The 25595-nt window shown below is 38.3% G+C and overlaps 2 protein-coding genes across 25 annotated transcripts in view; one reads left to right on the forward strand and one right to left on the reverse strand.

Moving 5' to 3' along the window:
- The window catches only part of PALLD (palladin, cytoskeletal associated protein), a 435321-nt gene extending 414287 nt beyond the window's left edge, over window positions 1–21034 (forward strand). For 15 of the 18 annotated variants that reach the window (XM_009448560.5, XM_003310570.6, XM_024356362.3 and 12 more), the window contains 6 exons: window positions 6563–6657; window positions 8550–8682; window positions 14174–14381; window positions 16880–17045; window positions 17574–17707; window positions 18857–21034. In XM_009448560.5, the coding sequence (XP_009446835.2) occupies window positions 6563–6657; window positions 8550–8682; window positions 14174–14381; window positions 16880–17045; window positions 17574–17707; window positions 18857–19029 (909 nt within the window). In that variant the 3' untranslated portion in view covers window positions 19030–21034. Of the gene's footprint in view, window positions 1–6562; window positions 6658–8549; window positions 8683–14173; window positions 14382–16879; window positions 17046–17573; window positions 17708–17859; window positions 17906–18856 lie in introns of all 18 variants that reach the window. The other 3 variants (XM_063809156.1, XM_063809157.1, XM_063809153.1) reach the window with 1 other exon arrangement.
- Window positions 1–25595, reverse strand: part of CBR4 (carbonyl reductase 4) — a 158656-nt gene that overhangs the window by 42788 nt on the left and 90273 nt on the right. Inside the window, exon 6 of one of the 7 annotated variants that reach the window (XR_001717274.4) lies at window positions 21150–21290. The exons of the other annotated variants lie outside the window; for them this stretch is intronic. The gene's annotated coding sequence lies outside the window, so the exon portion shown is untranslated. The remainder of the gene's footprint in view (window positions 1–21149; window positions 21291–25595) is intronic. 7 annotated transcript variants of the gene reach the window in all.

Below are 25595 nucleotides of genomic sequence, written 5' to 3' on the forward strand. Positions count from 1 at the left end.
GAAAGTAAGCAAGTCAATTTGGGATGGAATTTCTACCCAGTATGTTGTTGCTGTGTGGTCTTCTGACCTCCTGGCTTTTCCATTTTATCACCTCCATGGGAAAGGACTTAGGCAGCAGATGTGGCTGTGCCACAACTGCCACAGCTGTGGGCTTGGGTGGAGGAGCTGTGAGCTAGAGAACGGCCACACCCATAGCACAGCTGACATCAGCCACACATGAAGCTGGGAAGCTGCTCTCTGCTCTCAGCACCCTCAGGGCCAAGAGAAGCCCCAAAAGACAGTGGTTACTGCCCTCATTCCAGGCCCCAGAATTCTCTGCTTTGCAAATCCCAGGCTGAGCCCCATGGTTAACCCTCTCTGGTTCTTTGCTCTACCCTTTGGAGAGAAGACAAAGCAATGAGAAGTGGACCAAGAACAGCCCTCCTAATAGAATATCCTGTCCAACCTGTGATTTCAGCCAACGGTAAAATAACTACTCTGGGTCTATCAAAAGGAGAAAAAAAAAAAAGATTCAAAGAACCCAGAGCATCACAGTAAACAGACCAGTTTCTAACACTACCTAGTATAGTATTCCAACCAACTCCAAAGATCAGTTGACACTCCCAACATCTTAAGGGGTAGAGCTAAGAGTCTTCTTTACCTAAATAACCCAAGACAGGCAAAAGGAAGGGAAACTCATGAAGTCTAGGCCTCAGTGTGTAAATGTATATATCCCACTGAAATTGCTGTGAGAGAATTTTGATATTTATGCCACTTAGCAGTAGTAGTATTTGTTCCAAGCTTCTGAGCATGTCGCCTAGTTGATTTTAATTCCAAGAGTAAAACCCCTTCTTTTCTGTCTTGGGGGCTTCAGTAACTGGTATGTCCAAATATGGCAGATATAAGTTCTGTGAGTCATCACTTAAAAATTGGAGTGAACTTCACTATCCATTAGAAAAACAAAGTGGCATTTAAACCATGACCAGTGACACACCATTTTTCTACCTAACTCTTGGCATAAGTTACCATTTGTTGCTGTAAGGATGCCATTCTGGAAATGTTTAATGCTCTTAGAATCTCAGCTTTACAACATCTATTACTGTATATTAAAACTTTTTTCTTATAATTTATGAATTAAGACATGAGTTTAAATAGTCATGTCATAAAAGGCAGTGAAAAAAAATTCAAAATAGCTAAATCTTTCAAGATATAGTAATCCCAAAAGCATAAAGTGTAGTTGACAGAAAACTGAAGTTGACTCCTTACTTCCTTAATGCCCTTTAGTTACCTTAAATTTTGAAATTTTAAAGTTATTTGGGTTTAGAAAAAAAAGTATTTGGGTTTGAAAGGGAGAATACATGTATGTTTTCTAGTACACTGTAGCCCAGATGATATGAAATAACCAAGGAAAAGAGGAAGACTAGAGTGGAAAAATTAGTTCAGTAATGAAACACAGACGGTAGAGCTCTCCTGAGCAGTGGAAAATAATTACAGAAAGCAGCCAAGAGAAGGGTGAGAACCAAGGAGGGAGGAAAATATTAAAGTTCAGCAGAATATTTTATAGAATATGATATTTTTCCACCTGGGTTAATCTTTTGGGAATTAGAAAAACATTAGATATTGTTGACTGCATCCAAATTCTACTTGGGATAGAACACACAGCTCTAAACATATACTGGGCTGTGTATCACACTCGATGTGTGTAGCTCAAGCAATTCATAAGAGACCAAAGCAATCACATAGTTTAGCAAAATAATGAGTGACTGTGCAGTTACACCAAAGAGAATGCCAAAATGAGGATCACAAATACAGTTTATTTTAGACTCTAATCCTATCTTTAAGAACAACTACATCTAAACACGAATGTTTTACTTTGTTTTGTTGTGTTGCTAAGTTACTTTGTATTGCACTTGGATTTTGGAATGGCTATTTTGCAGCCTGATGTTTCCTCAAACTGCATTATGTATACAAGTGGCAAGCTTTTATGAAGACCTGTGTGCCACAAGTTAAATTTCATAAACTCTGAAATATAAATGTTATTTCCATATTACATAAATAATTGGCCTTGCACAAGGTATGAAATAATCTTTACTAGCTGGATGTTTAATACAGAATCACTTTAAGAATTCAAACTTATTTGTAATATAAGCTTTAAACTCTGTGGATTATTTTGGAATAGAAAAGTAACACACAACTGAGTTAAATATAAAATGTTAGTTTGTTGCTTGTGTTTTGTTTTAGCATTATAAGGTTTCCTGGCTCATTTCAAGCTTCACTCTAAACATTCCCTTCCATTATTCTTATGTTCATAGTAAAGCAGATAGAAATGAGAAAATTAATAAAAGCAAATGCAGCAGCATTAATGTGCATCAGAGCCTACTAACTATGATTACCAGGGTTAATAGGCATATTATTATTAAAATCACATTGCTAATTCTATATGACCTTTGTCAAAAATAGTATGTTCAGACTTAAAAACCTGAATTTTCTATTATGCACATGGAAGGCATCTTTTCAAAAAAGCTTCACTGAACTCTGGGGGTTTTTTTCCCCCAAACAAAAACGACAAAATTATATAACTTCTTAGTTTGGATGCTCTCTAAATGCTCCTGGTTATGTATTGGTTAGTAATATATTTAGCCAATAACACTGTATAAATCAAACTAATAATTCTGCCTCCTGAAGACCACACCTTCCCCTTTCATGTTCAGAAGTGCAGGTTGGTATCAGAATAGAGAGATTACAAATGATAACTATTCCTTTTTCTTAAATTTGGGAAGTTAAGGAAATATTCTGTGGCAATATTTGTATATATGGTTCTAAGCAGTAGCAGCAAAAACCCTGAAAACAGTGTAGAAATGTGTGACCTTTCCAGAGTAGTATGCCAACCTGTTTACTTTTTTTTTTTGAGAGGGGAGGAAGAGGCAGGCTAAGCATATCAAGGATCTGTTTAGAGCTGAATAGGGCATATTTCCTCCTCCACATCAAATGCAGCCATCACACTAACAAGTACATTTCAGTATGATTGTGCTTAGCACCTTTCAAGCACCAGCAGAAGTTAAAAAGGCTAATCTGCTTCCCACATAGTCTGCCTCCTATGCCAAAGGTATTTTGTTTTTCCTTTGGAGTAAATTACATTCTAATACCAAGAAAAATAAAATTCCATTACATTAACAATTCTAAAGGATGCCTCAAAACTGGTTATTATAATTATATCCATAGTGAGTGCTACAATAATTTAACATTTTGAGCATTGGCTTCATGCAAAACACAATGCTGCCAGGTGCTTTACAAGTATTAATGCCTTTCATCTTCATAAGAACCCATTAGGTATTAATTATATGGCCTTGTTTTACAGAGAAGGAAACTTAGAAAGATTAAGTTACCTGCCTAAAGTCACTCACCTGTAAGGGACAGCAGAACTGGTTTACAAACTTAGACTGATTCCAGAGCTACTGAATGCCATACGAAGGTATTTAAGGCTCATTCCAGGATTAAGAGCATTAAGTGGCAGGGGAGATATTGGTTAAATATGAAAGAATTTTAGAAGGAGGTAAGCATATACCTCATGTAAAGTATATTCACATGGAAATTCTTGCTGGGGTCCGCCAAGCTGCTGGGGCTCCTAAAAACCATCTTGATGCATGTCCATGCATAATGTCTCAGACCCATGATAACACAGTACCAGCTATGAGGAATTTAATAATGATAATTTATGATGTCACATACCATTTGATATTTATAAGAGCATTTAGGTTACATCATTTAACCCCTAAAACATCCTTGTGAGAGATATATGTAGCATCCCTATTTGTACAGAAGAAGAAACAAAGGCTTGAACAAATTCAGTGATTTGCTCAAAGTTTTAGGAAAAGTCAGCACTCAAATCCAGGTTAGTGAGGTGTGTTTGTTTGACTGTTTGTAACAACCCATACCTCCTTGTCCAAATTCAAGTTTAAGTCTGAATTTAACTTACATTATATCTTTTTCTAACCGCATAAATGATTAGTTCATTTTAACTTACCATGGATCTTCTGAGCTTCATATCACAAGGAAGGATATATCCAAATTATAAGCATTTCATCATGGAAGCCGCAAAGCACATAATAAGGAAGCCATATCCCACATCAGGACAATTGAAGCTATTTGTGTAAAACAATACACACACTTCCTTGTCCTCAACCTCCAAAAAGAATCATTAATGTTAAGTGTTCATGTGTTATCCTGTATGATGCATCAGTTGGATAGTTCACGATGGGGCTCTTCTAAGCAAGTTGCATCTAGAGTTTCTACAGCAAGTACAGATCTGGAGAAGTTGGATGAAATTAATTTTTAGATTTCAGGCTAGTTTAGGGAATCCCAAATGTTTGCCAAGAGTTTAGCATAAGAATCTGTATCAAGTGGCCTGTGCTTCAGGTACAGTTAATCTGAGCTAGAAATAATTCTCCTTCATAATGTTAGACTTCATGTCTCCTTGGAAATTTTCAGGAAACACAGTGTTTTAACTGTGACCTCAATAGCAAACACCGTGAATGCCAGAGGGAGTCACATATGTAGTGGTATAAAACTAGTTATGTTTGTTTCTTTGTGATGACCTCTCTTTGGTAATTCCTCCTTCTTCTGTCTGTATTACATTCCTATGTGTCTTTGCCTTTTCTGGGTGGTTATAGCCCTAAAGAAGTCCAGGTTTTAGGAGACCTAGAGAACCCCCGCAGTTAGAGTCCTGCCCTTCACTCTTGCTATGGGATTTTTCTCTGCATTCCCTCCACTAGTGCCCTCACCCTGACCCCCACTCCAGTCTACTCACACTTGGAAAGCAGTTCTTCAAAACACACAGAACACTGCAGCTTCTGTTACCTGTCTCTATAGGCAGCTTGCAATAAAAATGACAGCCAATGGGAGAATTTTATTCTGAGTGTAAGTGCATGAGGGCTTCTCATCAACTCTGAGCTAGAACTCACTAAGTCTAATCATTGATGGTACATCTGCTTCTTGTTTTTCCTCTCTTGCTGTTACCTTTGGCAGTCATCACAATTTAGAAGCACATCTTCTCATTCTTCTGAGAGAGTGAAGGAGAAAAATCATCTTTTTTGCTACTCTGCTGGTAACAGTGAAAAAAACAAATTAAGAGAAAGAGCTGAAACAAAAACCAAAGTAACAATGTGTGGCTTATCCATGCCATCTGGGTGCCCTGAGTATTACTTGTCTGTTCACATATGACAGCGTTTATCAAACTCTTTTTTTGCTTTTATTATTTTTAGTTGACACAATGATTATACATATTTATGAGGTACAGTGTGATATTTCAAAGCATGTATACAATGTGTAATGTTCAAATCATGGTAATTAGCTTATCTGTCACCTCACTTATCATTTGTGTTGGAAATACTCAAAATCCACTCTTCCAGCTATATGAAAATACACAATAAATTATTGTTATCCTACAGTGCTGTGAAACACTAAAACTTTTTCCTCCTATGTAGCTGTAATTTTGTATCCATTAACCAACTTCTGGCTATCTCCCCGACCCCACCACCCCATCAAAATTTCAATTGACAAATTTAAGAGAACAAAATATAGGTTTTTTAAATTACATAGGCCCTTATCATATGACCCACATATTTTAGGTATTTAACTGCTTCTGGTTTTTAAATCTCAAATATGTTCATTTCATGAGAACATGGCTTCATTTAGTCATGAAGCTCTCCTTATCATCCCACGCATACTTCTTACATAACACTCATTTTATCATGCTCATTTTAATGTATGGTTTGGGGAAGGGGTGCCACTAACTTTTTTTTTTTTTTTTTGAGACAGAGTCTTGCTCTGTCACCCAGGCTGGAGTGCAGTGGCACCATCTCAGCTCACTGCAACCTCCGCCTCCCGGGTTCAATAGATTCTTCTGCCTCAGCCTCCCAAGTAGCTGGGACTATAGGTGCATGCCACCACGCCCGGCTAATTTTTGTATTTTTTTAGTAGAGACGGGGTTTCACCATATTGGCCAGGCTGGGCTCGAACTCCTGACCTCGTGATCCACCTGCGTCAGCCTCCCAAAGTGCTGGGATTACAGGCATGAGCCATCGTGCCCGGCCAGCCACTAACATTTAATTAGTATATTACTATAATTAGTATATTACTAAAAAGAGAAAACTGAAATCATCTAGGTTTGATTTCAGAATTGGCTACAGCTGGTAGATGACCATGAAAATGGAATCTTCACAAGAGACTGATGTCCTCCTGCTATATTTTACAATTCACCATCATGTGTTACGGAGACCTTTGCAGGTTACAATTAATCAAGGGTTGTCATTTTAAATACCATCCTAGATAAAACAGTAAAGCTTATTTAAGAGTTCCAAAAAAAGACCTTGTCACCTTCAAGTTCTTCAAGTAAAAATAGTTTTACTGAGGCACTTAACTCACAGGGAAAGTGTTTTTCTGAAAAGGGTTAGTCATTACTCAAATGGCATACTGAATTTTTTAATGAAATAATGTCTTATAGAGAATAGGACAGTAGGCATGATAGTGCTTAGTGGTTAATAGTTTTAAATAGCAAATCATTTATTTCCTGATATTTCTACAGGGCCGCATCAGTTGTACTGGACGGCTAATGGTACAGGCTGTCAACCAAAGAGGTCGAAGTCCCCGGTCTCCCTCAGGCCATCCTCATGTCAGAAGGTATTTAACATGTTCCTTCCCAGAAGTGTTACATTATTTTATTTATTACTATAAATGTAGTACTATTAGAATCATCATATGACCACAAAAGTAAACATAACTGGAAGATAGAATAGGAATGCAAACCTGAAGCCTGTGGCTCCTTGATTATTATGCTCCCTTGCGATGCAGAAAGGGAATGGGAACAAACATTCGCTAATGTGTGCTAAGCCCATTCACATATACTATTAGTTTGTTAAATAGACATATTTTATAGACAAATAAATCAAGACTCAGCACTTTTAAATGGCATATGAAAATACTACTAAATGGTACACAAATGTTGGAAACCAAACTTCTGTAACCAACAGCTGTGTGAGTGGACACACACATTAAAAGCTATTACCACTGGGTTTCTTAAAATCAGCTCATTTATTAATGTTCATTTTTCAGCCACTTAGTTCAAAACATAAGACCATTAGACTACAAATCTTGTAGGTAAGATCTGTCACATTTTAAATACTCAGATATCTGCTAGCAATAGAGATGCTTTCCATTCCTAGTAGTTCTGAGTCTATGCAAGGACACTGATGGAACAATGGTAGGCAGAGATAGAGAAAGGATTATTACTTCTTAGTAACACATTTGCACTTAAAAAAAATTCAGTAAGTCAACCATCCTGTCAACTTGGCCTGTTTAGATATTTTATAGACAGAATATCCTCAAATAGTCCTGAGTCTAAATTACAGGCCATAGGTGCAAACTCCTTTAGTGAAGAGAATACATAGTTAGCTCACAGAGAGTAGGCAGGAAAACTGAGTAAACATCAAACAAGTGGTGTGTCTATACCTCCTTGTGTGACTGCATCCACACAGACTTTTGTTCAACATTTGGAAGACAGTTCTGGCACCAGAGCATGTGCAAATTTAATTCTAACTTCATCATGGCAATACCTATTCACAGGATGCTAGCCTGTATCTTTGGGTATAAACATAGCATATACAGGATTAGGTCCATTGTCTTGCATTATTCTCTTTGCTTTTCTTGTTGTCTGCAACACATTTAAGCCTTTCCTTATATCAGTGGGTCCTGGAAAGCTTTTTTTTCCCATAAATTAGATCTATACTTGGAGAAGGGTAAACTATATTAAAAAGCTAATAATTATTAGCCTAGTATGCTTCTTTCATTTGTTCCACTCTTGCTTTTCCTAGTTAAGTGTTTTTAAACTTATCTTCTAGTCACTACTGACAGAATTTGTATTCAACATCTTTTAAGTCTTCCCTGCGATTACTTTCAACTGTATTCCTCTTAAAGGTTTCTCTGGCAACCTTTAAAAGTGACAGAGATGCACAGAATCTGGGAGATTTGTACAATCTCATTTTTTAAAGCAAAAAATAATGCCTCTAGGCATATGGATAACTAATGCAAAAGAAAACTTGCCTAAAAATGTAATTTGTTTTCCTGCTTAATATGAAAAGGAATTTTAATTAAAAATATATTGAATTTTTATCAGAACTAACTTTTAATTTCCTACAAATTTAAAAATCACAGTGGAAAGTTCTAGTAACTTCTGTTGAAAAAGATTTGGTAATAAATGAGCAATAATGCTACTTTTCATAAAGCTTTAAAAATATTTAGGAAAAATACGTTAATATGTAATACCCCATTTTTTCCCATTTCCACCTTTTATGATTTATAGTAGCCTGCAATTGGCAGACAATTAAATTTATAGTAAACTTCCAAACTAAACAAGATTTTGCTTTTCTGATTTTTTAATGTGTAAATCTTAGCTGTAGGGATCAGATAAGGAAATCATATTATTACCCCATGTATTTTAAGAAAACAGATGACTAAAAGTCTGGAAGTAACTACTATCTATATTTCTATCTATCTGTCATCTTTCTTGTTTCAAGGCCTCGTTCTAGATCAAGGGACAGTGGAGACGAAAATGAACCAATTCAGGAGCGATTCTTCAGACCTCACTTCTTGCAGGCTCCTGGAGATCTGACTGTTCAAGAAGGAAAACTCTGCAGAATGGACTGCAAAGTAAGATTTTGTTATTGCTTGCATATCCTATTGCCTCACTTCTCCCTCACTTGCCATTTCTCTATAGTTCCTTTTGGGGAAATTACATAAAGTATAAAATGAGAGCTGGGCACAGTGGCTCACACCTATAATCCCAGCACTTTAGAGTCCAAAGCTTGATCCCAGGAGTTCAAGACCAGCCTGGGTAATATGGAGAAACCCATCTCTACCAAAAATACAAAAGTTAGCCAGGCGTGGTGGCGTGTGCCTATAGTCCCATCTACTTGGGAGGCTGAGTTGGAAGGACTGCTTGAGCCTAGGAGCTGAAGCTATGTGAGCTATGATCGAGCCACTGAATTCCAGCCTGGGTGACAGAGCAAGACCCTGTCTCAAAAAATGAAATGATTCTAGCTTAAGGGGGGGAAAAAGCGAAATATGTCGGATATTTATATATTGTTTACTATGATTCTTTACTTTAAATCTAAATTAAATATGTTCTTTACTCAGAACCCTACATGACATTACTCTAGAAAGTCATCAGGAGGTTTTATTTATCCCTTTAAATGTTGAAATAATAAATATGATAAATCTACCATGTCTTCATTCTTTTTTCATACAAATTTTGTATCCATATATCTACTCTGACTTTTATTCCTCCCATTTTCTAATTCTTTTTTTTTTTTTTTTTGAGACGGAGTCTCACTCTGTCACCAGGCTGGAGTGCAGTGGTGCAATCTCGGCTCGCTGCAACCTCTGCCTCCTGGGTCTCCTGCCTCAGCCTCCTGAGTAGCTGGGATTACAGGCACGTGCCACCAGGCCCAGCTAATTTTTGTATTTTTTAGTAGAGATGGGGTTTCACCATGTTGGTCAGGCTGGTCTCAAACTCCTGACTTCATGATCCACCCACCTCAGCCTCCCAAAGTGCTGGGATTACAGGTGTGAGCCACGGTGCCCCGCCCCCATTTTCTAATTCTAAGATAAGTTAGAGGGACATCTTTCTTTCATCTGTTTTGCAGCAGGGCTTTTTGTTTTTTTGGGTTTTTTTTTTTTGAGACGGAGTCTCCCTCTGTTGCCCAGGCTGGAGTGCAGTGGTGTGATCTCAGCTCACTGCAGCTTCCACCTCCCAGGTTCAAGTGATTCTCCTGCCTCTGCCTCCTGAGTAGCTGGAAGTACAGGCACGCACCACCACGCCCAGTTAATTTTTTGTATCTTTAGTACAGACGGGGTTTCACCATATTGGCCAGGCTAGTCTCAAACTCCTGACCTCGTGATCCGCCCTCCTCGGCCTTCCAAAGTGCTGGGATTACAGGCGTGAGCCACCACACCCGGCCTACAGCAAGGCTTTTTAACCCAAGGTCCTTGGATAGGCAGGCTTCATTAGGTGTTTGAACTCTGAAATTACCTACAAAATTATGTGTGTAAGATAACGTTCATCCATTTCTCAAAGGAGTTTAGGGAAAAAATATTTAAGAAACACTGCTCTAAAATTTTTTGTTTGATTTCTTTTTTGCCCCCTATTTACTGATCTTAAATTTAGTTTAACTCTTAAATATGGATAAGGTTTTAAAAAGTTATTTGGGCTCCCTCTGCTGGTTCTGTATGGGATATGAGAACACAAATATAGGCTGCTTAGAGGATTTGGGCATTGTTTCTTCAGAAAGTAAATCTGGGATTATAGAAATGTATAAAAAGAATAAATACAACAAAAATATTTTATTTCTTAGGATCATTATTTATTTTTTACAGTATAAATACACAAATTGTGTTTCAGTCTGTATATATATATGAGTGTGTATTCATTTTTGGTCTATAATTAAGAATTATACAGTACAGCTGCCATATGATCCAGTTAATTCTGCTAGTGCTTATATATCCGAGGAAAATGAAATCAGAGGCTGGGCACAGTGGCACACGCCTGTAATCCCAGCACTTTGGGAGGCTGAGGCGGGCGGATCACGAGGTCAGGAGTTTGAGACCAGCCTGACCAACATGGTGAAACCCCATCTCTACTAAAAATGCTAAAATTAGCCAGGTGTGGTGGCATGCATCTGTAGTCCCAGCTACTCAGGGGGCTGAGGCAGGGGAATCACTTGAACCTGGGAGGCAGAGGTTGCATCACTGCATTCCAACCTGGGCAACAGAACAAGACTCCCCGTCTCCCCCAAAAAAAAAAAAAAGAAAAGAAAATGAAATCAGTAGCAATATCTGCATTCCCATGTTCATTGCAGCACTATTCATAATAGCCAGGATATGGGATCAGCCTAAGTGTCAACAGATGAATGAATAAAGAAAATATGAGATATATATATATACACATACATACACACACAGTGGAAAATTATAATCCTGTCATTGTGACAACATGGATGAACCTGGAGGACATAATGTGAAGTGAAATAGGCCAGGCACAGAAAGATAAATACTACAGGATCTTACTTATATGTGCAATCTAAAAAAGTTGAACTCATAGTAGAGAATAGAATGGTGATTACCACGGGCTAGACGGGGAGAGGGAAAGTTGGGGAAATGTTAGTCAAAGCATATAAAATTTCAGACAGGAAGAATAAGTTCAAGAGATCCGTTGTACAACATGGTGACTATAGTTAATAACGATGTACTGTATACTTGAAAATTGCTAAGAGTAGGTTTTAAGTGTTCTTACTACAAAAAAAAAATGAAGTCATACATATGTTAATCAGCTCAGTTTAGGTATTCCACAACACATACATATTTCAAAATAATGTGCAGAATTACATACAATTTTTATCAATTAAAAAACACTTAAAAAAATTCATACAGACCACTTGTAAAATAACGTTTTGAGTTAACCAGGGAAATTTTATTTTAAATAGATAATTAGATTATACCAAAGAATTATTAATTTTACGTGTAAAATGGAATTGTGATTATGGAAAAGTCTTGTTTTTAGAAATGCATACTGAGCTATATGGGGGTAATGGTATATAAAATCTGGGATTTATTTTTAAATATAAAAAATAAGAGAGTGACTAAATGATGGGTATATACACACTTACCATACTGGTTATCTCTATTTTTAATCATATTTAAGAAAGAAATAACAGTACTGTCTTTCACTGGACTGGCACATAACTGTCCTTAAAACGCCTGCCATTAAAAGAATATTGGAAACAAAAAGTAAACTGCCTATTGATTTCACTATGATGATCTGACCTGGATAAAGAAAATGTGAAAAATCGGCCAGGCACGTGGGTCACGCCTGTAATCCTAAAACTTTGGGAGGCCGAGGCAGGTGGATCACCTGAGGTCAGGAATCCGAGACCAGCCTGGCCAACATGGTGAAACCCCATCTCTACTAAAATACAAAAAAATCAGCCAGGCATGGTGGCAGGCGCCTGTAATCCCAGCTACTCAGGAGGCTGAGGCAAGAGAATTGCTTGAACCCGGGAGGCGGAGGTTGCAGTGAGCTGAGATTGTGCCCACTGCACTCCAGCCTGGGCAAGGAGCAAGACTGTCTTAAAAAAAAAAAAAGTGAAAAATCTTGCCACATGTACAGATAGATCAGGAAAAAAAAAAAGTCAGTGTATTTAAGCTGAAAGGGGAAAAAATCCTGACGATAAGCCAAACACTAAAGCAGCAGCTTGCTTTTCCTCCAAAAAGCCCCCTCCCCTTTTAGCCCCTGAGGAACATTCCTAGACACTGATTATCCTTAACTGGTACTAAATTTTCGGGAAAATAACTAATTCCACTCCCATAGCAACAAGCATCACTATTTCCATGTGTGCTGAGAGTACAGATCTAGTTACATTGTGACCTGCTGGTGGTGACCTTCAGCTCCTGAGATCATGCTGTCTTTACTTAGCCAGGAGAACTGGGGTTAGAAAAAAGGTACAAGGGGCATTCTCTTTGCCCTAGCATGAGTAACTATCCACTGGGTAGGTTCACTGTGAATCACGTGGTTTGAGAGTATGCGTGCTTTGGGCATCTCTCCTACTAAACATACTGTGGCTTCAGTCAGTAGATGGCTTATCTAGGATCTAACCTGGTAAAGTAGGAACAAGCAGTGCCGCTTTGTTTCTAGATGTGGGAACAACAAGGAGCCTGACCAAAGATGTCCACTCCCTCTTCCTCCACACCACTTCTGATGACCTCCAAACAGGTCAGGCAGTGTACATGGAGAGCTGGGGACAGCAAGTGGATAGATAGGAGAACACAGAGCCTGAGTGTCTCAGAAGCCAAGCTGCCTAACTACTGCTGTTTGTTTCCAAAACCTCTTCATCCTTTTAACCAGTCATTTAAGTTTACTTTAAATGCTGTAGCCCTTTGCTACATGTGTGGTGGGAGGCATCTTGCAGGTAATATCAGTTGAGTATCACGTAGCAGGAATGGAATTTGTGAGTCCTCTGGCTGATGCTGGCAAAGCTAGTTCTTCAAAAGAACTGTTTTACAGTCTAAGTGACATCTTTTTGTATATAACTTCGTACTAGTAAAGTTGGGGGTAGGGGGTAAAAAGGCCTTCCTTAACAGTGCATTTCTTCCATTCAAAATCAAGGGCAAAACTAAAAAGCTGGCAGATGGCGACCATCCTGACCCTTTGCGGCACAACATGTTATTAGCAATTAAATGTGCTTTTATCTGATCTCTGGTCCACACAACTGTCAAGGTCTCAAGATTTTATGATGTTTCCATTGTGATGGTAATTTGTTGAGATGGCTTTCTGGGTAATTTCGTATTGCTCTTGTTATTCAGTTTCAAGGATTATAAAATAATAATAGCAGCCCTGTGTGCTGACGAATGCATTCTCCATAACTATGGCTGCTCCTTGATGAGAAGCTTTACAGTACTATATATAAATGCCAGCTGAGTATTTGTTATTATTGTTGGACATCTTTTTTCAAAGAAGCCCAGAGCCTGGTGCTGATATCATCCCATTAATCTCTATAGCCCTGGGCAAGGTAAGACCATGACAGCAATTTTTTAAATCCCATCTCGGTCTTCTCTAGGTTGCTCTGTAAGAATTGTTTAGATGTAAGCTGGTGAGTGCTCAGGAAGCCAAAGTTTAAAGCAAAAGTTTTAAGCAAAAGAGTAACATGAGCTGATACTAAAAGCCATCTCTTGGCCCGGTGCAATGGCTCATGCTTGTAATCCCAGCACTTTGGGAGGCTGAGGCAGGCGGATCACCTGAGGTCAGGAGTTCAAGACCAGCCCGGCCAACATAGTGAAACCCTATCTCTACTGAAAATACTAAAAATTAGGCTGGCATAGTGGCAGGCATCTGTAATCCCAGCTACTCAGGAGGCTGAGACAGGAGAATCGCTTGAACCCGGGAGGCAGAGGTTGCAGTGAGCTGAGATTGTGCCACTGCACTCCAGCCTGGGCAATAACAGTGAAACTCTGTCCAAAAAAAAAAAAAAAAAAAAAAAAAAGCCACCTCTTGTACTACTGAAGGAGGAATTTATGCAGACTTCTTAGCTACCACTGATTTCACTCTGTTTTAATACAAAAATTTACATGTATTTCTTTTATGATTTAGGTCAGTGGGTTACCAACCCCAGATCTAAGCTGGCAACTAGATGGAAAGCCCGTACGCCCTGACAGTGCTCACAAGATGCTGGTGCGTGAGAACGGGGTGCACTCTCTGATCATAGAGCCAGTCACGTCACGTGATGCCGGCATCTACACATGTATAGCCACCAACCGAGCAGGACAGAACTCATTCAGCCTGGAGCTTGTGGTTGCTGGTAGGCTCATCTGTGAATCGTTGCTCTCTGACAGAATGAACATCAGACTTACAAATGTAAACTAATTCTACATTACTAACCAATACGGAAAATAAATCAAAGTATTGAAAAAATAGATTGTATCATCAAAATAGCCAGTGAGGACATGGTTATAAGGCCTAGCAAAACAGAAACAGAAATCTTTCATTTCTCCCACTAACCTGGCAAAGAGAGAAAAAGATTTTATTAGCTCTTTTGGGTCATTCGACCTCCTGTGTGTATAGTGGCCCCTAGTGTTACATAGAGAAATAGTAACAGCAGCATGGACTCCAAGAACCAAAGAATTTGCTTATATATAAAGTTTTATATATATATATATATATATATACACACACACACACACACACCTGGTTTTTAAAACAACACTGTCATCTACCCTCATAGTCATTGTGAAACTATACTCAGATTTGCTTTTTCACTGATTATTGTGTAGGTAAATTCTGTAAAAGTGCTGTTACATGAAGTCTTATGCTTTGAGAAGCCTAAAAGGAAAACACATTTATGGAAAGGTTTTTATACCATCCTTAAGAGTTAGGTGTTGATTACCTGATCTCTTTTAAGAAAGAACATAACAAAACATTTATTTCTTCTACCTCTTTATGCAAAGTGCTTCATGTACGTTATGTATCAGTTGGCCCTCACATCAGCCTTATGAGATAATCAGAGCAAATCTTCTCTGACTTTCGCAGGGTCCCACTTAGTGAGCTGATGATTGGATTTAACACAAGACTCCTAGTGCTCCTCTAAACACACTAAGTCACTGAGCTCTTTCAAGAAATAGAGTAGCAATGAGAATAAAACCCAGGAAGTCTTGACAAAACTCTTGGATTATGATTCTGATAATGGTACCAAGATGTTTTCACATAAAAATGTGGTAAATATGTGGACTGTGGTGCTACAGGTTAGCCATGCTTTCAAGTTTTGTACAAAGTACTCTATATTCTTACATGCTACAATTGATTTCATTCCTCTAACCTCAAACTAAAACTTCACTTTTCTGCTGTTAAATATGCCTTTTGATCACATAGATACCTCAGTGCGCATCAGCTGGCACTCCTGTCGGAAGACGGTGATGCACAGTAATTGGAAGCAAAGTCTTTGGGGTCAGACCTGCTCCAGTCCCGGCTCTTGTCAATTTTACTAGTGTGACATTTGGCAAATAGCTATCTCTGCGACTTAGTTTCTCCATATATAAAATGGGAATATAATGCCTCACAGTGCTTTCCTAAGGATTAAATCATAAAAATGTGTATGAAGCTCTGCATAACTAGTACCCTGCACAGCAATGCTGCAAAGTGGTAGATGTTATTCTTACTGATGAGGAGTTGCTATGACATTAAGACTTGTTTTATACATTTTATGTTCTTTGCAAAACTGGAGCCCCAGAAAGAATACAAAGTGAGCTTCTGTTCCCACTTCTCCCAGAATAGCCTAGGATGGGCAACCATGTAAAATTCAATAAAAATCCAACCTTCTAACTAACTCATGGTGTTGGAGAGTATTAAGCATTTGAAAAGTTCAGGTAGAATTTTCATCCTTTTTGAGCTCTTCCCTAGCTGCTTTGCTGTGATATATCTGTCACTCCAGATGAGGGAGTAGTGGTGGAAAAGGAATGCATTCTCAGATTCATTGTTGGTAGTTCAAAAGAAAATAAGTAAACCTTATTCATTCTCTGAAGTACTTTCCACCACTACTACAACTGATCCAAGAAAACAATTTCCCATTGGATGGTATTATTCAGAGTGTTATTAACAATCAGTCCTGAATTTTTCAGAATAAGTACTAAAGTTGTCTTTTTTTTTTTAATGGGTTCCTTCCTTCAAGGTTATAATAAAGCTTTTTTATAACCTTCAAAGAATACAAAGTGGAATTTGTAATTTATAGGATATACATTCCTAGTTTACAGGTAACTATTTAAAGCTGCCAAATTTAGATAAAGATGCCTCCCCTTTAAATTGCCCCCTTTAAATTCTATGGCATGTCTCACTTAAGAGTTACAAATATTCAGAATATTCATGGCAAACATGGCAAATGGCAGTGAGGGAATCTAAGTGGTCAAATTCCTAGAAATACTTGTCCTCAGCACCACTAGGTGGCAGTAGTTGGTTGAGGCTGTGAATGATCGGTAACATAATTAGTAGTGAAGCAATCACAGATGCTAGCAATGACTTAGGAGTCTCCCACAGCTGGTCAGACAGGCATTCTGTGAAGCAGATGGCCAGTGGACAGTGTGAGCCTATCAGACTTGAATTAATTGAGGAAATAAATGAGCGGAATGAAGTATACAGACCTTTGCTTGGTAAAAGAATAATTTGGAGAGGGGACTAGCATCTTACCACCTGGAGTAAAAAATGGTATCATAAAAGATCTATTCAAGCAATATTCCAAAAGCCTTCTGAATTCTTTCTAGTGCTCCTTTTGTATATCATTGATACAGAATTCATCTCATGTTTTCTTAGCTAAAGAAGCACACAAACCCCCTGTGTTTATTGAGAAGCTCCAAAACACAGGAGTTGCTGATGGGTACCCAGTGCGGCTGGAATGTCGTGTATTGGGAGTGCCACCACCTCAGATATTTTGGAAGAAAGAAAATGAATCACTCACTCACAGCACTGACCGAGTGAGGTAAGACTGCACAATGAGAACCTGATCCTTAACTGTTCAGTCCTAATGATGTATCAAAAGATACATTTTATATAGCATGGAAATCTATGTGTAAAAGCCACATAGATGTTTTGATTTTTGATGAAATCAATCAAAGACAAAAACCATGCGTTACCCAATGTAGGATTAAGCTTTTAGAAGGAAGCTATGGGTGTTTGTTTGATCTAATGGTGATTTCTTAAAAGTGTTTATCATTCTATCTAAAAGAAGAGATGAATTCATTTGCTTTAGTGATAAAAGACTATTCAGTGGTTTTTGTAAAGGCAGATCCTCAACTAGGAATTAAGCACACAGATGTATTCAACTCTTGACGTCTGTTCTTTCTCCCATTAACTTTAATGGAGCTAGTAATCTCTACAGAATAAGTATGACCCTATTATCAGCTACTTGCACAATTCTGTTTCTAATGATCTAATTAAAAATGATGCTTCATGTCCAAAGCCACTTTTAAAAAATTTAGAACCCTAATGACTTTATCCTTTTCTCCAGCATGCACCAGGACAACCACGGCTACATCTGCCTGCTCATTCAGGGAGCCACAAAAGAAGATGCTGGGTGGTATACTGTGTCAGCCAAGAATGAAGCAGGGATTGTGTCCTGTACTGCCAGGCTGGACGTTTACAGTGAGTGCCACTTCATCTCATTTCATTGCATTTACTCATTAAATTATGAAAACTTAGACATCTGGACAGCAAATCACATTACTCTTTATAAACAACTATTGTGTTTTATTTGTCAAAAAAATTCATATTGCTCTCTCTCTTTCTATTTATAGTTTCTCGACATTAATAGTGAACCACACCAGGAGAACAAATACCCAAGTATCATTCAGGAACTTTGAATTATTAGCAAAATATGCATGTTGATTTCTCTTACATTGGCTAGTTAGTTGTGGCTTCCTTACTCAAGCATCCTTAGGAGTTAACAGTAGGCAAAGGCATAACCATGTTTTTCACATGTTCTTGTTACTGTGTTCTGCAAATGACTGCCTTTTAACATTTCTTCCTATATTCTATCGCAGTGTCCTAATGCACTCTAAACGTGTGTTCCATTGATCCTGGAATGCGTACTTTTGTGGCTTAGTGCTTTTCTCATTAATATATCTTTAAGCAGCCAGCAGTAGACTTGTGTTTGTATATTTGTGTACCTGCATCCCAAATTTAAAGAAAATTATTCCTATTGAATTTACAGTCTAGTACAATCAGCATTATGTGATCCATTGACATAAAAAAAACACTAGAAAAAAATTAAGAATTTATTTAAGAATTTATTTCAGATTTTGCCTCTTCTTGAAATAACTATGTGAGGGTCATCAAGAAATGTGTGGCCTCAACCTTCCCTATTGTACGATTCCTTTCAGTTGATTAGTGTTAAAGCATCCACATCCAGCAGAATTCCTAAGTGCTATAATTATTTTAGAGAAAATATTTTTTAAAAGGAGAGGGGGGACGAGAATTAGGAAGCTTATCATCTATTCCAAAGGATTCCCTGTGCTGCAGTGTTTACTTAAAAAAAAAAAAAAGATAAACTACACTTGACCTTTGTAATCTAGCTGCTTTATTCCCACTATCCTGTATAGACAGTAAATCTGCAACATGTGAGTAAAATGCAAAAGTGTTCCTAAATTTTCCATGTTTCTACCATGGATGTGTTCAGTTTTCACAGAGTATGTGCCTTGCATCTATCTAGACATTCTGTATTTATTTGAAATATCTAAAGGCTTTCCAAGTATATCTTGATTAAAAATCTTAATTTACTCTTTTTCTTTGTAGCCCAGTGGCATCAGCAGTCACAGAGCACCAAGCCAAAAAAAGTACGGCCCTCAGCCAGTCGCTATGCAGCACTTTCGGACCAGGGACTAGACATCAAAGCAGCGTTCCAACCTGAGGCCAACCCATCTCACCTGACACTGAATACTGCCTTGGTAGAAAGTGAGGACCTGTAATCCAGCATTCTTGTTAAAGCTGAAACACTGAAACAGCCATTGCCTTGACCAACATATTCCTTTGTCACATTATGTAAAAGGCAGAAACATACCTTTGACTATAAGAAATTAAAAAAAAACACCAAAATAATATTTTTCTTACTTGATATACCAAACTTAGTTTAAGTAGATAATGCTAATACAAATATACACATTGCACAGAAAATACACATTTACTGTCCAATTTAAAACTTTGGAATTGCTGTGATTAAAGTGATCAAAATGCCAAAATACTAAAGGAAATCAATTGTTCACAGGTAACTACAATTTGTATTATCTACAAGTGCCTTTAAACACAAGATATAGGTGCTGTGTAGCCTGATAGTGTGAAATGTTTAATGAGGGAGTTGTACCACAAACAGTACTACAATGATTCTGAAGCACAGTGTATTCAGACAGATACAGTGAACCAAGTGCAATATGTAAGGATGAAAGAAGAGATGACAAAGAAATCCAAGTAAATGCCTTGTCTTTGCAAATGTTTTTATATTAAATCATAAGGAAGGAACTACTTGCCTTAAATGTTATTAATATCAAAAGAGTTTTCTAACAAGGTTAATACCTTAGTTCTTAACATTTTTTTTCTTTATGTGTAGTGTTTTCATGCTACCTTGGTAGGAAACTTATTTACAAACCATATTAAAAGGCTAATTTAAATATAAATAATATAAAGTGCTCTGAATAAAGCAGAAATATATTACAGTTCATTCCACAAAAAGCATCCAAACCACCCAAATGACCAAGGCATATATAGTATTTGGAGGAATCAGGGGTTTGGAAGGAGTAGGGAGGAGAATGAAGGAAAATGCAACCAGCATGATTACAGTGTGTTCATTTAGATAAAAGTAGAAGGCGCAGGAGAGGTAGCAAAGGCCAGGCTTTTCTTTGGTTTTCTTCAAACATAGGTGAAAAAAACACTGCCATTCACAAGTCAAGGAACCCAGGGCCAGCTGGAAGTGTGGAGCACACAAGCTGTGGAGATTGCAGTGTGTCTGAGGTTTGTGTAGTAGTGGAAGATTTTAGGTATGTAGAGCAAGTTGAAAATGGATTGAGACTGCATGGTGGCATAAATGAGAAATTGCCTGTAGCATCTAGTCTACTTGAAGGAAGTGGAGACATAAGGAGAGACAAAAACAGGTTTGTGCCATAAAGTATTTTTTCAAAGACACCAAGATGTGGTAAATGAAAATTATTAGTTCACTTCCCTGCTGCCATGAAACTTTGCCTTAAGAAGGTGCTGGATTCCAAGGTTTGTAAAGGCATCTCGGTAAAGACTGCTTTTTGAATGCATATGATTTTGCATCAGCTAGACTGAGTTGATTCTGACCAGACTTGATGATTTTAAGTCGGAACCGATAAATTTTAAAAAGGAGAAAAAATAATTTGACCTAGTAGTATAAAACATGAGGCTTTAATGGTACTTTGCTATGAAAAGAAAACACTGTATTCCTTATGCAAAACACATGTATCTTTCATTATTTATAAGTGGCCTCTCTTAGCTCAGTTACTCAATTCCTACGTAGTATTTTTTAAAATAATTTTATATCTGTGTACCACCCCATATATTTCATATTACTGTTTCACATGTACAGCTTTCTACTTCTTTGTAAGAACACCAACCAACCAAGGTTTAAGTGATTAATAGGCTTGAGCACCGGGTGGCAGATGTTCTATGCAGTGTGGTTCAAGTTTCTTTGACCGCACTTACATGCATTGCTAATATGGAATTTAAGATACCATACACAGTCTCTCATGGACCTATCTCTATTGTAGAATTATGACTTATGTCTTACTTGCCAAATTTTTCTGAATGTGACCTTTTTTTGCTGATTTGCTGGGTTTGGGATTAACTAGCATTATTTTGCCACCTTTATATTGTATTTATAAAAAAAAGTACTATCATACTACTTTGGATTGTTGTGCTGGTATAATGTGGACTTAACATCAATAAATATTTGACAAATAATAGTTGCAGTTTTGTGAAGCAAAATATTCAGTTTTAGTTTTCTGTTGCTGCCATAACAATTAGCATAAACTTTGAGTGATATTTGAGGCTTCAGCATCACTCATTTATTACTCACAGTTCTGTAAATCAAGTTCGGGCAGGATGTAGCTGGGTTCTCTGTTCAGGATCTTATAAAGCTAAAATCATTGTATCAGCTGGACTGTATTCTCATCTGGAGCTCAAGATCCTCTTCAAAATTCAAGTGGTTGTGATAGCGCTGTGCAATTGTAGAAGAGACGTCTCATTTAGTCCCTCAGCCAGGAGCTCTCTCAGCTCCTGAAGGCCGCCTGTATTCCTTGCCATGTAGCCCGCTCCATCTTCAGGGTTAGTGGTGAGAATCTCCTTCACCTCAGATCCCTCTCACACTTTCTCTTTGTCAAAGGCCCAGTCCCTTTTAAATTATGTCAGGCCCATCCAGATAATCTCCCTTTCTTAAAGTCACCTGACTTTGGGAACCTTAATTACGTCTGCAAATCCCTTCAAAGCAGCAGCTAAATTGCCATTTGACTGGAATAACTGAGAGAAAGAAGGTGTGTATACACCAGAGGATGGGGATATTAGGGGCCATCTTACAATTCTGCCTGCCACAGCAATGTACTGTAGGTATGCATGTAAATACATACCAGTGCCATGACGTACAAGGATACATAAAATACAGCAAGATGATATAAATTAAAAGTGAGGGAAAAAGGAAGAAAATAAGTATAAATGGAACAAGGAATGAGATATTACACACACACCCCCATATTCATATACACATATAGCATTAATATCTACATAGTTACAACAGACGGACAACATATTTGGGCCTAGGCTTTCCTACTACGGGAAAGAGAAAGCTGGTCATTTATCTAATTCACAGCCTCCATAAGGTGAAAATATTTCATCTTTTACATATGCAATATAATGGAGCTTTGAGGATACATTTGAATTAGACTAGAATTGTGTATTTCACATTGTCTTCTATACCCCATGACTTGCTATGTAGTTTACAAGATTCATTATATATTTTAATGCTGAATTTGTCCTTGATTCTCCCTTTTATGAACATGCATAACATGACAATCCCCTTGGCTTGCTCAGTAGCTAGAACCTCCTTTATCATCATGTAAATTTAGTTTGACCCCTTTAAATTATAGAAATACAACTTCTATATTATGGTGGTGAGGAACTTGAGTGTTGGAGTTGGCCAACCAGGATTTGAATCCTAGCTCTTTTGATCATGTGTGACCCATAAGCAAGTTACTTTACCTCCCCAAGCCTCAGTTTCCTTATTTGGAAAATGGAGATTAAAATAGCACCCCTCTCTTTGTGCTGCTGTGAAGATTATATGGGATGATAATTTTGACATGGTACCTGGCACATAGTAAGAGCTCAATAAATTTCAGCTATTATTTTAGTGTAGTTGGAAACTAAAGTAAAATTTCAATTACAAAATGTGTACACACCTAACAAAATTCCACAGATGGTTAAAATTTGTGAACTTGGATGGGAAAAACATTACCCCCTAGCTGAAATTTAGAATTTCCTTCAATTATGAATGTAGGCAACAAAACACAACAGTATAAAATACCTGGGACTGTCCTAGTAAAAATTATATTACAAATATTGAAATATCTTAAAATCCATCTAAATTCAGCATTACTTCAAAATTATGGCAGTTGTTAGAGTTATCAATAGATGTAATTTATAGGCATTTGTATTATAAATTTGTTTTTAATACTTTGATAATTACTTAAAAATAATTTGTTTTATGTATTTTATGCCTCCATGAACATTATTTTGAGAAGGGATCCAGAAGATTTACCAGAGGGTCAAAAAGGCATATGGCACCAAAAAAATTAAGAACCAGGCCCTACAGAAGCTTAAATACGTAGAAAAGGATAAAAAATTTGAGGAAAGCCTAATTTGTCATTAGTAGAAGAAGGAACAAAACTAATTAATTCATACAATGAAATATTACTTACTATTCAGAGTTAAAGGTAAAGAAATGGATTTACTTCTATTGGCAGGGATAAATATGAAAAACAGCATTTGATGAGGAAGGGAAGTTACATAAGAGTGATGTCAGCAAGATGGCTGACTAGAGGTTCCTGGCATTCATCCCCCCAAGAAAGGATCAACAAATGAACAAACAGTTAACATTCAACTGAAGTGTGAAAGGAAGAGCACTGGAGTGCAGTGGGAGTAGCTGCAGTCACTGAAAGTCCAGAAGGCAGCATGGAGACACCTTGTCTCTGCTGCCCATGCCCCTGCATCCCCCAACTCTGACTGGCCTGGAGTCAAGAGGAGAAACTTTCCTTTGCTGGGAAAACGTAAGCAGAGCCCCATCAGCCCCCATTGCCACTGCAAACACCTACAATCCTTACTACAGGAGAATTCCACAGTCCTCACAAGCCCTGAACCAACTTTAGAGAGCCACTGTGGATTTGCACAGCTGCATTCCTCTGGATTAGGAACATGAGATATGTACTCTCCACCCCTCAGGTGCCTGCTGTGGGGCCCAGTAGCAAATGCACCTCTCCAGCCCAGCAGCTCTGTCATTCCACCAAGCACACATGGGTGGCTGCAATGCCACAACCCTGGAGGCTCAGAACCTGGGCCCAGGATTGGCTGTGACTCTGGTTCTGCACAGCAGGAAAACCAACCATCATTGCCTGAACTTCCAGGCAGAGAAACAGTCTAGCAAATTCTCCCAAAGCATACATACCTACCCTTGAGCTGTCCAAACTGGGCCCCTGAGCTGCTAAGCACCTGACATGCCCTCAGGCCAGAACCAGTACCAGCCTATCTCCTAAGCCTGAGAAACAGCCCAATGCCCCCTACCTCCATGGACATGCCTCCAGGCCTACCCAGTGGACCTGTGCCCAGGCTAGGGTATGAGAAACAGTCCAGTGGGCCCAATCCCTGCATACATGTCCCTAGACCTTCCCAGCAGCCCTGTGCCCATGCCCAGGGCCTGAGAAACAGCTTGGGAGATTAACTTCCAGTAGACACACCCCTGGGCCAGGTGAGCTGTCACATGACCATGCCCAGGGCCTAAGAAAGAGCCCCATGGGGTCAACCCCCATGGACACACCCCCTGGCTGGCTGAGAGGCACACCACTGTCCCAAGCCCAAGAAACAGCCCACTTGGCCCACCTCTGGCAGACACACCCCCAGGCCAAATGAGCATGCCTGTACCCAGGGCCTGAGAAACATCCCTGTGGCCCCAATCCCAGCAAGCAAGACCCCAAGTTGGTTGACACCGTTCACACACATGCCCCCAATTTGAGAAACAGTCCAGTGAGCCCACCCCAGCAAAGCTGCACCACCACTGCTACAAATCCTCACAGCCTAGGCCACTGGGCACTTACAAACATCAGCAGACTGGATCACAGCTGAAGAATCTGCACAGACACTACAGTACTGCATCCACCTAGAACCAAAGCCAACACACCCCACCTAACTGACACTATAAGATCCCCCAATACAAATAAGTCTTTCCCTACAAAACCTTTCATCAAATTGGAAGAGGTGACTGTTCTACCAGATGCATAGAAATCAACATCAAGGAACATATCAAACATGAAAAAACAAGAAACCATGATACCTCCAAAAGAACACAATAATGCTCCAGTAACACACCTTAATCGTAAGGAAATATGTGAAATGCCATAAAAAGAATTGAAAATAATAATCTTAAGGAAGCTCAGTGAGGTAAAGAGAATATAGCTAAACTGTTCACTCAAATCAGGAAAGTAATTCATGATTTGAATGAGAAATTCAACAAAGAACATAAAAAAAAGAACCCAACAGAAATCTTAGAGTTGAAGAATTCAATGAATAAAATAAAAAATGCAATCAAGAGCTTCAACAACAGATTAGACAAAGCAGGGGAAAGAATTTCTGAACTTGGAGGTAGGCCTTTTGAAATAACTCATGCAGACAAAAAAAAAAGAATAAAGAAAGCCTACAGAATGTATGGGACACTGTTATGTGAACAAATATTTGCATTTTGGAACTCCAGATGGAGAAGAGAAGGAAAAAGGTATAGAAAACAGATTTCATGAAATCATAGCAAAAAACTTCCCAAGTTTTGGAAAAGAGATGAACATCTAGCTCTAAGAAGCTTAAAGTCCCCAAAGAGATTCAACCTAAACAGTTCCTCTCTGAGGCACATTATAGTCAAATTGTCAAAAGTCAAATACAAAGAAAGAATTCTAACAACAGCAAGAGAAAAACGTCAAGTCACATATAAGGGAATACCCATTAGGCCAACAGCAGATAGCAGAAACCTTACAGGCCAGGAAAAAAAGAGATAATATATTCAATGTACTAAAAGAAAAATATTGCCAGTAAAGAATATTGCTTTAATATTCTTTATTAAATATAAGCAAAGCTATTCCTCAGAAATTAAAGAAAATAAAGTCTTTTTCAGATATGCAAAAACTAAGGGAAGACTAGCCTTACAAGAAACACTCAAGAGAGTTTTAGATCTGGAAGTGAAAAGACAATAACCACCACCATGATGAAAACAAAT

The sequence above is a fragment of the Pan troglodytes genome, chromosome 3 (genome assembly GCF_028858775.2).
Source record: "Pan troglodytes isolate AG18354 chromosome 3, NHGRI_mPanTro3-v2.0_pri, whole genome shotgun sequence".
Taxonomy (NCBI): domain Eukaryota; kingdom Metazoa; phylum Chordata; class Mammalia; order Primates; family Hominidae; genus Pan; species Pan troglodytes.